Source organism: Podarcis melisellensis, assembly GCF_964234715.1.
Source record: "Podarcis melisellensis genome assembly, chromosome: 6".
NCBI lineage: Eukaryota > Metazoa > Chordata > Lepidosauria > Squamata > Lacertidae > Podarcis > Podarcis melisellensis.
In genome coordinates, this window is record NC_138538.1 from 59,661,990 (window position 1) to 59,675,753 (window position 13,764).

Below are 13,764 nucleotides of genomic sequence, written 5' to 3' on the forward strand. Positions count from 1 at the left end.
AGACTTCCTTTGATACATTATGCACAGTATTGTGTTATTTCTTATGCATTGAAAATATCATTTCTTATCTCTTCCGCCAGGAGGGTGTTGGAGCTGGGTTCCATCCAGGCCAGCCTATATTTGTGAGCGAATATGCCTTTCATATGTCGCAATGATTCTTCACCTCAATCCAGGCTTTAAAACATGATTGGGCAGCTCCTTCTGTTTCTGCACACCATTCACATACAAAGTGGAGGGTTGGGTTTGATTTTTACAACAAAAGAAGCACAAGGTTGATATTGGCTCCTCCCCAACCTCTTCCATTGCTTAGGATGCCCCATTGCTTTTTACACTTTTCACCCCAAACTGCTGTCAGAGTTGGGCTGACAGAAAAGTGCATAGTGTGTCCCCATTCTGTCCAATTTGGCTGTCAGTCTTAAATTCCGGTTGGAGGTGAAGAACCATTCTATTTGTGAGAAGAAGACATAGGCTGGTGCCTTTTTTTTTTTAAACTGTTGGCAAGAACTGGCATGGTTTCTTTCTCTCTTTTCTGGTCTTTTTTATTATTGGAAAAAGGTAGGGATTCCCCTTATGTACAAAATGCCCTCAAGGTATTTTTCTTCAGTACAACACATTTCCTGGTAGATTCCTCTTTTTCATAACTGTGACATGTTAATAGGAGTATGAAGGTGTTTACTTCCTCCATTGCAAAGTTGCTCAAGCCCTGCATTTTAGAAACTTTGAAAAAGGAAAAAGAACCATGGGACTTCCTCTGCATTATATGTCATATCTCATTTGCAAGAGGGACCAGCATCTTGCTGTGTCCTGCAATCTGGAGTGTCCCTGGAGGCGTGTAGATAAGCTTCATATCTCTTTGTAAGATATTACAGAATTGAGACACTTTCATCTGCAAATGCTGTGTTTGGGCATACAGTACTTCAGGCTGTCCTAGACTAATTCTTTTTTCTTAACAGGAGAGTTAGTGTTCACTTTATTTGAGTATACCCTTTCTTTACTGCCCAGTGGCACACACTACGTTGTGGGGTTGTACTGCTTTGGTACACCCCATTCACCTGGAGTGACAACAGATATAACTTAAAGAACAGCCAAGTGGTTCTTACCTATTACTTGATCTTCAGCTATATCTGCTGCCACTGTTGGTTGTCCCTCTAAGAACAAAGAATGTGTGTGTGTGTATAAACCAAAAGAGAAAACAAAGCTGGAAAATATGTTAGTGTAGTTTCTGAGATTTGTATAGCCTTGAGGAAAGAAAACTGCTACATTGAAGGGGAATGAAAATGTCTTCCCTGTTCCTAAACTTTGGTTTTGACGCTGCAGTTTTGGTTTATATTTTTTTTAGATTTTTGAAGTGCTGTTTCTTGCTTGCTGCTTGGGAAGTTATTGACAGAGACACCACAGGAAAGGGTCATTGAGGCAGTCTTTGATGATGATGATGATGATGATGATGATGATGATGATGATAATTTACAGTCATCCCTCATGTTATGGATGCTTCAGGTTATGTGTTTTTGGGTTACGGACTGCGGGAAACCCAGAAGTACCGGAACAGTTTACTTCCGGGTTTCGCTGCTCGTGCATGTGCAGAAGCTCCAAATTGCACCTGCGCAGACACAGCGCTTCAGGATGTGAACGCTGCAGGTTGCAGATATGCCTCCGTCATGGATTACGTCCGCAACCCGAGGTTCTACTGTATTATTTATACCCTGCCCATCTGGCTGGGTTTCCCCAGCCACTTTTGGCTGCTTCCAACAGAATATTAAAAACACAATAAAACATCAATCATTAAAAACTTCCCTAAACAGGGCTGCCTTCAGATGTCTTCTAAAAGTCAGATAATTGTTTATTTCTTTGTCATCTGATGGGAGGACGTTCCACAGAAGGTCCTCTGCCTGGTTCCTTCAACCTCACATCTTGCAGTGAGGGAAGCGCCAGAAGGCCCTCGGTGCTGGACCTCAGTGTTAGGGCTGAACAATGGCGTGGAGACGCTCCTTCAGATATACTGGGCCGAGGCCGTGTACTGATACCCGTACACTTTCTATCCTGAACAGTGAAGCATATCCTATACTCCTGGAGTAGCAGTGAGATAATTCATTTCAGAAGTAAGAATCTTGTTGGCCCTTTCCTTCACATTTGGTCAACTGTTTTATTATTTACTTAGTAAGACATTTATATTATGTCCTTCTGGTTTAAAAACACTATTGCAATTTCATTCTCATCAGGAGAAGCCCCGCTTGTGCCTTCTCCAAAACTGGCTTGGGAGAGGGATTGGGAGAACACAGTGAACAGTGTGTTGGGTGTGAAGAGGAGGGATTGTTCTATCTGGCAAGCTGAAAAGTTTGCCATGATGAAATCACTAGCTCAGTGTTGAATTTCTCCCTACATATTTTATAATCTATCTTTGTCATAATACAGTTAATATTGTGACTATTTTACAGCCACTTTTCAGATTACACCGAGATGACAGGTTTAAGGGAAAGATCTAGAGTAAAAAATGATCTGGAATAATTTTTAAAATTTGGACACTATAATTAACAATGGGTCCACCATGTCTGCCTGCTTGTTGGCATAAATCATCACAGGTCCGATCAGCATTTTAAACTGCTCTGTGGTGCACATATGCAGCAGAACTATGATGGCTCTAAATAGGGCAGTTCAGATATTTCAAAGCACTTGAGATTAGTACAGTGTGAAGTAATTTAAAATTATTGTACTGCAATTAATTTTAAATAACTGAACTCTGCATATGTCTAGAAAGCCATACAGATCCAATTGGAAGCTCTCTAAAATTTTAAATGGCCCAATAAATTTAAATCACGTTAGAATTCATAGAAGTGGATAATGTAAATCAGTCGTAAGGGCAGGTTAGGAAATGGATAGGAGGACGGAGAGTCTAATTTGAATAGATATATATTTTCAGTTTGGAGTTTATAATGATGAAATGTGATCTTAAGTTCTCTAAGATAAGGAGGGCATCAATTGTTGATCCTTCTTGTTCTTTATTTTTTCATATTGTGGATGCTCAGGAATGCAAGCTTCCATTAACACTTTTTTTCTGTATTACAAGGGTTGTGTTGTTATCACCCTACCTCCTTCCAGCATAATACCTTTGTCATGGCTCAGATAATACCGGTAGGAGCCTATGACTAGCCCCAAAACATATTTTACCATAAAGTAAAAGCAGCCTAGAAATTTTACATATGCTACACCATGGTGGTAACTTACTGCCATAGAAAAATGAAGAGCCAGTCCAAGTATTATGAAGAAATGATAAACGTACCAGCACCAATGAACACTTTGGTACTAACCAGTGATAGCAGGAACACCAATAGGAAATGAGGTTAATTCCAACTCTTTTGAGAGAGCCATAAATTATCTCAAATTTGGAATGTTTTCATAGTGAATTTTTGGTTGTAGAATCTTCACAACTTTTATTCAGCTCCACCTATTGCTGCAAAGGTATAAGTACTCATACCTACGCTAATTCAACTCTTCTCCCCCCCCTTTGGAATTTGCTTCATCTCCTTTTTCTAAACCGCCAACCCCTAATCAGTATACCATTGGAGCCATTGTTACTTTCCTTGGCAACCAGTTAGGAAGTGAGTGCAAGTCCCAAGACTGGGTGCTGAACAAAAAGTTCTTTATGAAGTGCTTTAAGGTGCAGGTTACTGTTGGTTGCGTATAAGAGGGTTTTTTTCTTTTTGTTTTTTTTTAAGGGTTCCCTCCCAAGACTCACTCTTGCAGGCAAATCCAGAGTGGTGGAACTGCAGGAGGCCCCTCAAGAGCTCCTTCCTTGAAGCTGTACCTTTCTTTTAGACAGTTGTCATTATCTTTGTCTAAAGGTCACGGCTAAATTGAATAAAAGGAAAGCTGTGTGTTCCTGTCGATGCACAAAGGCAGTATTGACTTTCCTAATCCAGTTTGCTGAGGGGTGAGAGAATTAAATTAGATATCTAAGCACAGAAATTGAGAGCCTTTGAAAACAAAGATAAGGAGACAGGCTGTATTTCCCCCCTTTTTTTCCCTGGGAGCTCTGGGCTCACGATTTTGCAGGTGTGTCATCTGATCCATGGCTTGCATCGATCAAAACTGTGCCAATGCATATTTAATTAGCAAGGGGACCCTGGATGCATTATGGCCATCATCCGTATATTGAATGGACTGTCAGACTTTTTGAATGCTTCCCAGCTACCCCCTCCTCCCACCCCGCTTGCTTTGTCGTTTGGGGAGCTTCTGCATTTTGTCTGAGCAGCTAAAAGTTTCTTTGTTTTTAGTTGCTGATGCATACAACACGACTGAGGAGAATACAAACAAGTTAAGTTTATTTTGTCTTCGGGGGAGGGGAAGCCTGAAAATTTGGGTTTTAATTCCTTTGGGCAACAGATTTTCTCCTCCTGTGTTGTTCTTTTTTAGCGTAGTTGTGCAGTGTTTTAAGAATATTTTCATAAAGCCGGAAGCCTTTTATGACAGTATGAATTAAGTCAAAAGTTAATGTATGCTGCTACAAAAGAAATATGGTCTAGTAATAAACAAAGGGAGCAAACCTCTAAAAAAGCAAACATTTTTAAGTGTATTAAAAACTAGTAACAAATTCCCCCTCCCCTCTGAAACTCTGTTGCCTATCACTCCATACCAGTACATTGTGTCATGCAAAAAAAATAGAATAACTTAAACTGAAGCCAAATTCTATATTTTTTTGAGTCTTGTAAATATCATAATCATATTATATATACAGTTCTTGAGATATAGCCTACAATAAGGATCTTTTGTGCAGCCCCCTCCCCCCCCCAAAAAAAGTCACCTTGGAGTTTCTGGGAACTCCTTTTTACAAAGCGGGACAACTCAGACAAAGTGTTGCTTGCTAAACAGATGTAATACACAAAGTCTGCTTAGAATAAAGGGCAGCAGACTGTGCGCACATGTTTTGGTTTCATTCATGCTCATCAGCATAGTCTAGCTAGTTGTTTTTGCTCATCTACTTATGGGCTGTCTTAGTACAATTTTCTGGTATAGTAACAAGGAGTGGGAGGTTGGGGGGATTGGCCACAAAAGTTTGCTGCAAGGGCTCCTGGGAAATATATTTGCAGACATCTTCTCACAAAGGCTGACTGCTTCCTGGCTTAGACAGAGTGTTGCCTGATAAACAGACTTAACACAGAAATGTCTGTCTGGAATAAACAACAGCAAGCTTTGATTTACATTTCTATTATCAAAGATAATCTCTTTCCCAGTGTATGGGAATTAAGAGTCCTCTCACAAAAATGAGGCTAGGGTTGCTGTGATTTTACCACTGTGTGGAACCTTTTTTCTCAGGAGTTAATGGGATACAACTTAGGTAAATAGAGTTGCTGAAAAGGAAAGGACTTTGAAGTTAAGGGGTAGGGTAGAGCAGTGAAGAGCACTTGAGCAACAAGTTGAATATACTGTATCTGTATCTATACTGCTGAGGGAAAATTGGAAGCTGATGTAAGTTGCAGGTGGTAAGCAAATACACCTAATTATTTTTCCCCCCAAATGCCTACCTTAGGCTAGGGATGGGGATTTGTGGGGGGGGGGTGTTAGGGAACACTGTTGGAGTACCCTCAGGCAGTCCTGCATCTCTTTATACTTACCCAAGAAAGCGCACAGATTTATCCCTGAGTTTCCTCCATGGTGTAAAGCTTCATTTTCTTGCCATTAATGGCTCTGTCCTCTCCATCCACATCACTGAAACTGGAAATGCCTGTCCTCACCATACTTCTTTCTGAGTCCTTCGATTATATACGTAGCAAGGGATCACACCTCCATTTTCTGAAAAGCATTCATGGGGGAAATAAGCCATCCCACAAAGTTCTGCCTGTTATTCAAATCAGGCTCCCAATTGACACTCCCAGTGACTACTACTCTCAGAAAACTATACAAATGTGCTACCTTGCCTCTACCTATTGGGTTTTTTAGATGTTAAGAGACATGAATGTTGTCCCATAGCATCGTTCTTTGACTCCATGAAACTAAAATATGTATAACCTAGTCCTAAACATGTTTATTCATACATAGTTGGGTGCTGTTGGGTTCACTGAGAGTTCCTTCACCATGTATATGTTCAATATTGCAACTCATGACAGCAAAAGCAATTTCCATGCGTGAAAGAAAAGCCACATTTGGGCAAAGATCAGAGATAGTATATATTCCTCTTCCCCCAAAAATAATTTCAATGGATATATTTGACATACTTTGCTCAATGAATATGTGAACTGTAGCCATAAACTAGCCCATAGTATTATTTTCCTTCAATCTTCTACTCATAGTCTTCTGCACGTTTATTTATAAATGTCATTATTATTCATTATGAATAATGACTTTTTGGGTTTGAATCACCTGCCATCTTCTCAGTTCCAATTGTTAATGGGTTTATAGGTTTATCCCCAAGTTGTCAGGGGAAAAATAGAGAGTAGAATTCTTTGAATCAAAAAGGTCAAAAGGCTTTTTCTATGTTAGAGAAAGAGGCTGCAGCTTTCTGTGGTTTTTAGAGACTGATAAAGTTTCAGGATCCGAGTTAGGATTTTGATATAATATTACTGTGCCTGTGAAAGTCAAGAAATCCTGTCTAAGGGCTAAAAAGTCTCAGAAAACCTGATCATGAAATCAGATGCTGCATCAGAAGAAGAAAGTTTGGCTCGTCTGTCATGCCATTTCTCTCATTAGACACAGTATATTCATCAAAAGTAGAGGAAATATATGTGATTACTAGGGGCTGTCTTCCTTTCTGTTGTTGCCCACCTACCCATCCACCCCTTGCAAATTCCCTCCCTTTGCCCCAAGCCCTATCCCCTCACAACTCCCTCCAGCCCACTTCACTTCACAGCCCCTTCTCCTTCACCATCCCAGCCTACCTACCAACCCCTCCCAAGCCATTGCCAACCCAGTTCCCTCTCAGTTTGTCCAAAACTCTCCCCTTGCAATGCATCCCAAGATCCCCCTGTTGCTGCCACCATTGACAATGGAAAGGAGAATGGAGAAGAGAAAGTCCACTTAGAGACTCCACAGTATAATTCCTTGGGAGCAGCGCCATATAACTAGCTGATACAGCCCCGGAAAAGCTTATCTATAGGCTTTTTTCACCTTCCAATACTGTGATGTTTATGATTTGTTGGAATCCACCAGCAAACGTTTCCTCAAACTAGATTACTGGATGTGTGTGACTAATAATTTACTTCACTATAATGGCTCTATCTCCATCTGTAATAAATTAAAGTCTCACTTTAATAATACCGTGCACAATCTGCTTTTAAATCCCATTGATTTCAGCGGCAGAGTTATGTATATGTTTAACTTTCTTCCATTGACGTTAATGAGATTTTAAAATTATTATGTTTAGTTGGATCAGAACTGCCCTGTTTTCATAATAATTTTATAATTATTTATCTTACCTGCCCTAACAGCAATAAAACCTGCTTTGAGGGGAACACCAATTTAGTATGTATATGGTTATGCATTTTTGCATGATTCTTAATTTATGTAGGTGGTGGAATATAACTCTGCCTCTGTGTGTTTGTGTATATGAGTGTGTGTGTGGAGGGAGAAAAACAATAAATGAATGGCTAACCTGAATTTATATTAAGTAATAATATTAAGTAATATTAATTTAATTCAAATGTGGATGAAAATTTCTTTCATTTACATAAATTAAATATGTTATCTACTCTGCACATTGATTTCACTGGATACGTTTTGTGTGCATCAGAACACAAAGTGTGTAATATACTGTAAAAGCTGGATTTTGAGTTATCTTTTTAGCAATCCAAAATAGGGAAGTTACAGTCAGCATACTATTGAATAGGGCTGTGGTGTGTGAACCAAATGAAAACCCTCTGCTGTGTACTTTGCATTTTTAGGACTGCTCTGTGAATTTCCTCTTTAATAACCAAACACTGAAGCTCTTGACTGTGTCAAATCATCTTCAGTATCTGAATAAAAATCAAGGAAACAGAATTATATTTTGTTTTGAAACATTTTGGTAGTTTGCTTTCTTCAGAGCCATAGTTCCTATGTTTAATCCTGATGGTAGCTGAAAAGACTGAAGGGTCTTTTCAAAAACAGAATAAATTTAAAGATAGCCAGGATGAAAAAAGAAGATCAGAAAAAGTATAAACACTGGGATAAATTTGTGACATCCAAGCTTTATTGTATTTCAAATCTAAGAACGACATAGTATAATTTTATATTCCTTGTTTGCAACATAATATCATAATATCCTTTTACATTACCTGTTTATATATAATACTTCATTCTGATATTATTGTAATTGTACATGTCATTCAGTATTATATATTTTAGACCCTAGAAGGCACTGAACTCCAGTATAGTTGGGTGTTTCTTGATGCTGCTGTTTTTGTTTTGAGGGGCAATAAATATTGTCTAGCTTCCTAGCTGTTTCCTCTAAGTGCTCCATGCCATGATATGGGAGGTCAAGTTTTAAATGCACCAATTTCTGACAAAGAAAATTAGCACCATTTTCTGCAGCAGATACATTCCCTTTAATAATCCTGTAATGGCTTGATTTGAATAGAAATACCATGTCACCCACAAAACTCTGGAATGCTTACAAATCTTTCATCTTTGCTGAAGTAGGCCTTAAACACAACTATGATACTGTTCTGACCTATTTTGATGCCCATTTCATCCACAAGAGAAATGTAGTTTATGGGAGGACTTGCTTCCATCAAAGAGCTCAGAAGCCATAACCTGGATAATCTCCTAAATCATGCAGTAGTTTTCGAAATGGCACTATGGAGAGTTGGAGAAACAGAAAGAATGGGACATTGGGACATTGATCCTGTGGACTTTGTTTTAATACCTTGTCCCCCCAAAATAGAAATGAAGCTGGAAAGGATGGAGGAAGACAATAATAGGAAGTATTGTAGTATGAACTATTCGTCCCAGATATCAGGACAACTGAGAAAATAAATACATTTGTAGATCTGAAAAAGCATAATGATGCTGTAGTCAGAAAAAAACAAACCATGTTATTGCAACCTTATAACATGTTGCTGCTCTGTTCTTGTTTTAAAAAAATGATAAGATTCTTGTCTTGCTTCCTGACTAGTGTGTCCTCTAAGCCTTCCATGGCAAAAGTTGTATACAATTATATATAAATTTAAAAACAAAACAAAACAGCGTGACCCAATAGCATTTAAAAGAATAGCATACAAATAGTTAGCAACTCCTGCAGCCCAGTCATAAACACATTTACTCAGATGTAGGTTGCATGTGGGTTATTCCTAAGTAGGGGTGCATAGGATTACAGAATTAGAATTTTAACGTGCAAGCCATTTCATCTTAAATGACAGTATAATAATACTATCTCACAACACTGAAATTTGGCACAGTGCTAGATGAGTTGTTTATTTTTTTAATCATTTTCGTTTCCTTTAGAAAAATCAAGGAAAAATTATTTGTTAATGTTCGGCAATAAAGACACTAATTCTGAAATCCACTATGTCACTAACAGTTTGGTTCAACTGAGCACACATTGAAAAAATGCATTTGAATGAAACTTATTTTAGATGTTTAGATGTACAATTGTAAATATACACATTGTTTTGTGTACTTTAATTAGCTATAGTTTCTTAGTTGATACGGGCTTGTCTATTTTACTCTACAGTGATACCTCGGGTTACAGACGCTTCAGGTTATAGACTCCGCTAACCCAGAAATAGTACCTTGGGTTGAGAACTTTGCTTCAGGATGAGAACAGAAATTGGGCAGCAGGAGCAGGAGGCCCCATTAGCTAAAATGGTACCTCAGGTTAAGAACAGTTTCAGGTTAAGAATGGACCTCCAGAATGAATTAAGTTCTTAACCCAAGGTACCATTGTATAACAAATGCATATTGACAGGAGGTGCGGGGGGGGGATCCATATGGAGTATCAAAAGTTTCTTTATGGTAGTCTGATAATTAAAATATTCATTAGCTTAAAAGCTAGCACACTTTTCAAAAAGTAATACGTTATCATAGTTTGACCCAAAGTCATCAGCAGTACTTCTTCTTTCGTGCTGTTAATACCTCAAGGGCGGTGTTATCACTTCAGAGCAATAGAAGTAAGATTTTCAATTTAATCACAGTATGGTGTTATGACCTTTTGATCTTGTGTGTTCTCTCTAAAATGTGGTCAAATTTCAGACTTTTTCACTGCACCTTGGAAATTCAAGGTGAAGTCAACTCAAGGGTTGCCACAAGCATAAGCTTCTCTCTATCAATGCCAATTAGACAGAAGGGGGATCTGTAACAAAATGCAGGTTTCAGCCAGCCATTGCAGGGGGCTGAAGCAGGGCATTTCATTCCTTCTGCAGGCTCACACATACAATTTCCGGGTTTTCTCTTCCAGCTGACACTCAGCAGTTATGACTACTGAGCACTGAGCATGCTCAGATGACGTTGGTCCATTTCTTTTTCGTGGGATTGCCCACTTCAGATATTTTCAATGTCCCTTGTACTTCTGGAAACCTCAAAGTTTCCCAGAGCATTGCTGATAATTCCTTCTTGTTTCTCATTGGCTCTTCTTTGGCACCAAGGTCCTGTTTTGGTATTAGAATCTATCACCATTCACCACTTGAGTTCACCACTTAAAGAGAGCAATAGATGGCTTTTCTGAGCATTTTTGGCTAACTCTCAGAAAGGCACAGGTATGGGAAGCTCTTCCACCAGCCGTCTTTCCCCCCAGTTTTCATCCTCTCCAGCTTCACACACTATCTAGGTTAAAAGAAGAAAGGAAAATAGCAGGTGTGATCCCCAGCTCTTCCGAAGTTTCGAGGTCTGCCAACCCTGGGAATTGCAGCTCTGGGAACCTGGGGCATTGGCATCAAGAAACAGAGAGGTTTCTAGGGTTTAGGAACAGGTTTCTCAGGCTGGAAAAGAATGATAACTTTCAATCCCCATAGCTCTTTATTCAGGCTGAAATTCATTCAGAAGCTTCTGTGAATTAAAGTAGCTGATTAAGTCTGCACTTTCATACAAAGGTAGTTAATAATACAAACATGAAAAGGTTAATGTCTCAACAGCAAGTTGTTAGGCTATTGAAAAATAATGACATTGCAGTATTAGGGAATCTCACATGCTCCAAACCCACACTGGATTACAAAGCCAAATTCTTTGCCTGACGGCATGGTTTTTCAAAGTTTTCTATAATTATGAATTTTGGTTTCAGATTTTGTAGAATCTATTCTACAACAAAGTTTGATTAATGGAAAACTATGTAATGTAATCTGATTACTCCATTAAAGTTCAGTGAAAATATAATACTGTATATTCTATCAGATGGAAATATAGAGAGATTGCAATATATATCATCTAAAGTCTGGAACTTGGAAATCTTATTTCCACAACCGATTACTATAATTTTTGGGCATTTTTATGTTTTTTAGATTCAAGTCAGTCTGAAAGTCCAAGCCAGCCAAGTGAAGCTGATATCAAGGACCAGCCAGAAAATGGTAAGTATGTACCTGTTGCTGCCTTAGATTCTTTGAGTCCATATCTGTTTGGGTTTTCCCCAGGCAAAATTAGACTTGTACTGTCTCTTAGCAGCAAGTGCCTTACCTGAGCTGTGTGGAGTTGGTTGTGATTAGCAAGGTCAGCAGAGCCCAACAATCCCCACCTACTGATCACACACACACCCTTCATTGCTAGTTACCACCCTCCCTCTTCTCCGATATAAGAGTATTTTTTTTCTTGAGGAAAGGGATCAGCTGGCTGGGACATGCAAGAACTGAATGGGACCTGCAAGAACTGTACTGTTCGAGTGCTGAAGATGAACACACACAAAAGCCACTGACTTAAGCACTTGAGCAGCTCAGTTGATTTGGGGGGAAGTCAGGTGGGTGATGACACTTTGTTACTTTCCTCGCTGAGACTTAAGCATGTGCCATTTTGAACATAGCCTTTCCCAGTCAGCAGATTTGCTTTAGATCTTCATTAAGAACAGGTTCAGCATTCCTCGTAATGTATGGAATATTGTGGGTGAGTAGCTTCTGCAACACAAATCAGTAAGATGCAAACTGCACCAGCTATTCCTTGAATGTGCCAAGGAATGTAAAAGCAGCAGCAAAACACACGCGATATTTGAAGAGCTGGGTGCCATTTCAAGTCGAAGAGGATTGTATCCCAGGAAGTCCTTGTGCAAGCGGAATGAATCCCACTAGTGCATTGGAAACCCCCTCCCTCTTCTCCCAGTATGTGTCCCCCTCCCAAACCCCTCCTAAATCCGTTCTGAAGAACATATTGGGAAGCAAGGGGAAGGAATGGAATGTTCCACTGCACAAGTAGAAATTGTTTTTCTCATGCAAGGACTCAGACACAATGCAGGAGCTCGAGTCCTTTAAAAAGAAAAAAAGAAAAAAGAAGTTGTTTGAAATCCTGATTTCCTATTACTTCTTTTAGATTAAAAAGCATAAACAAACAAAAGTAGAAGACAGCAATGAAAATGTATCAGGAGACATTCTTTAACCTGTGTTCAGCCTTGATAGATCTGTGTCATCCTGCTTCCTGGGCCTCTCTCTTTTAAGAACTCTTTTTCCTCCATGGTGAATTCATGCCATTGCATGCTGTGATGGGACGATGAGCTGCTTGTGCGTAAAATGCAAGTCCCTCAGAGTTTGATCAGGTTTTCAAACCTCTGCCTGTGACGGAGCCCCTCCAGCATGGCTGCGTCAATCACTAGTAGAATCCGAAAGTGGCTGCTTTCGGAAACGTTTCCAACATAAAAGCTCCTTAACGGAAACACGTCGTCTGGCCTCTCGGCGTGACAGTTTCCGTCGAGGTGTGGGTGTCCCTATAGGAGGTCCTGAGACCTCCCCACTGGTTTCGCTTGAAGCGTCTCTGAGCCATCCCTCCGACTCACTTTCCCTTGGAGTTCTTGCTCGCCCTCTACTGGTTCCCTCTTCCGCTGCTACTGCTCTCTCAACCTCAGGGAGCCTTTGCACCTGCGGCGCTTTAGATGTCAGTTCCCTGACATCCACCTCCCCTCCAGGGCCCCCTTCACCCCCTCCCGTCTCCTCTCCTACTGGCGGTGAAGAGGTAAAACCCCTGAAAGAACCTCCCTCATCTTCCGACGTCGCGAACACTTCCTTCCACTTGTTGCTGTTCCTACTCTCTAGGTACTCTTCGTCATCAGAGTCCACTCCATCTTCCAACTCCGACTCCGTGAACCCTTCCATTTCCTCTTCCTCATCGGTGGTGCCGAAATACTCCCTCCTAAACCTTGCTATAGGCTGAGGTTTCCTCGGGAACCTTTGGTGGAACGTTTCTGTTAAAACCTCGTCATTGACTTCCTCTGCACTTACCCAGGTGTTTTCTGACTCCGGTTCCCCTTCCCACGCCACCAAATACTCCACCTGATTACCCTTCCACCTGGAATCGAGGATTTCCGCTACATGGTTGCGGCGTTCCCTCTCTTCCAAGGCTGGTCCCCTGACGTGCTCCCCTTCACGTCCCCCCCTGTATGGTGACAGTAACGACCTGTGGAACACTGGGTGCAATTTCATGTGGTTGGGTAATCGGAGTTTGAAAGCTACCGGGTTGACCTGCTGAATCACCTCAAAGGGTCCCAATCTTCTGGGCCTCAGTTTCTTACAACCTCCTTTGAACGGCAACCCTTGGGTTGACAACCACACTTGATCCCCCACCCTTATGGTTTCACCTTCCCTTCTGTTCTTGTCTGCCTGCTTCTTATATTGTGCCTTGGCCCTTTCTAAGTTGAGCTGGAGCTGCTGATGGATGGCTTCCATCTCTTCT

At 40.4% G+C, this 13,764-nt stretch overlaps 1 protein-coding gene across 9 annotated transcripts in view; it reads left to right on the top strand.

Moving 5' to 3' along the window:
• NFIA (nuclear factor I A) overlaps positions 1 to 13,764 on the top strand; it is a 420,964-nt gene that overhangs the window by 284,234 nt on the left and 122,966 nt on the right. For all 9 annotated transcript variants that reach the window (XM_081915818.1, XM_081915823.1, XM_081915817.1 and 6 more), the window contains exon 3: positions 11,400 to 11,465. In XM_081915818.1, the coding sequence (XP_081771944.1) occupies positions 11,400 to 11,465 (66 nt within the window). The remainder of the gene's footprint in view (positions 1 to 11,399; positions 11,466 to 13,764) is intronic.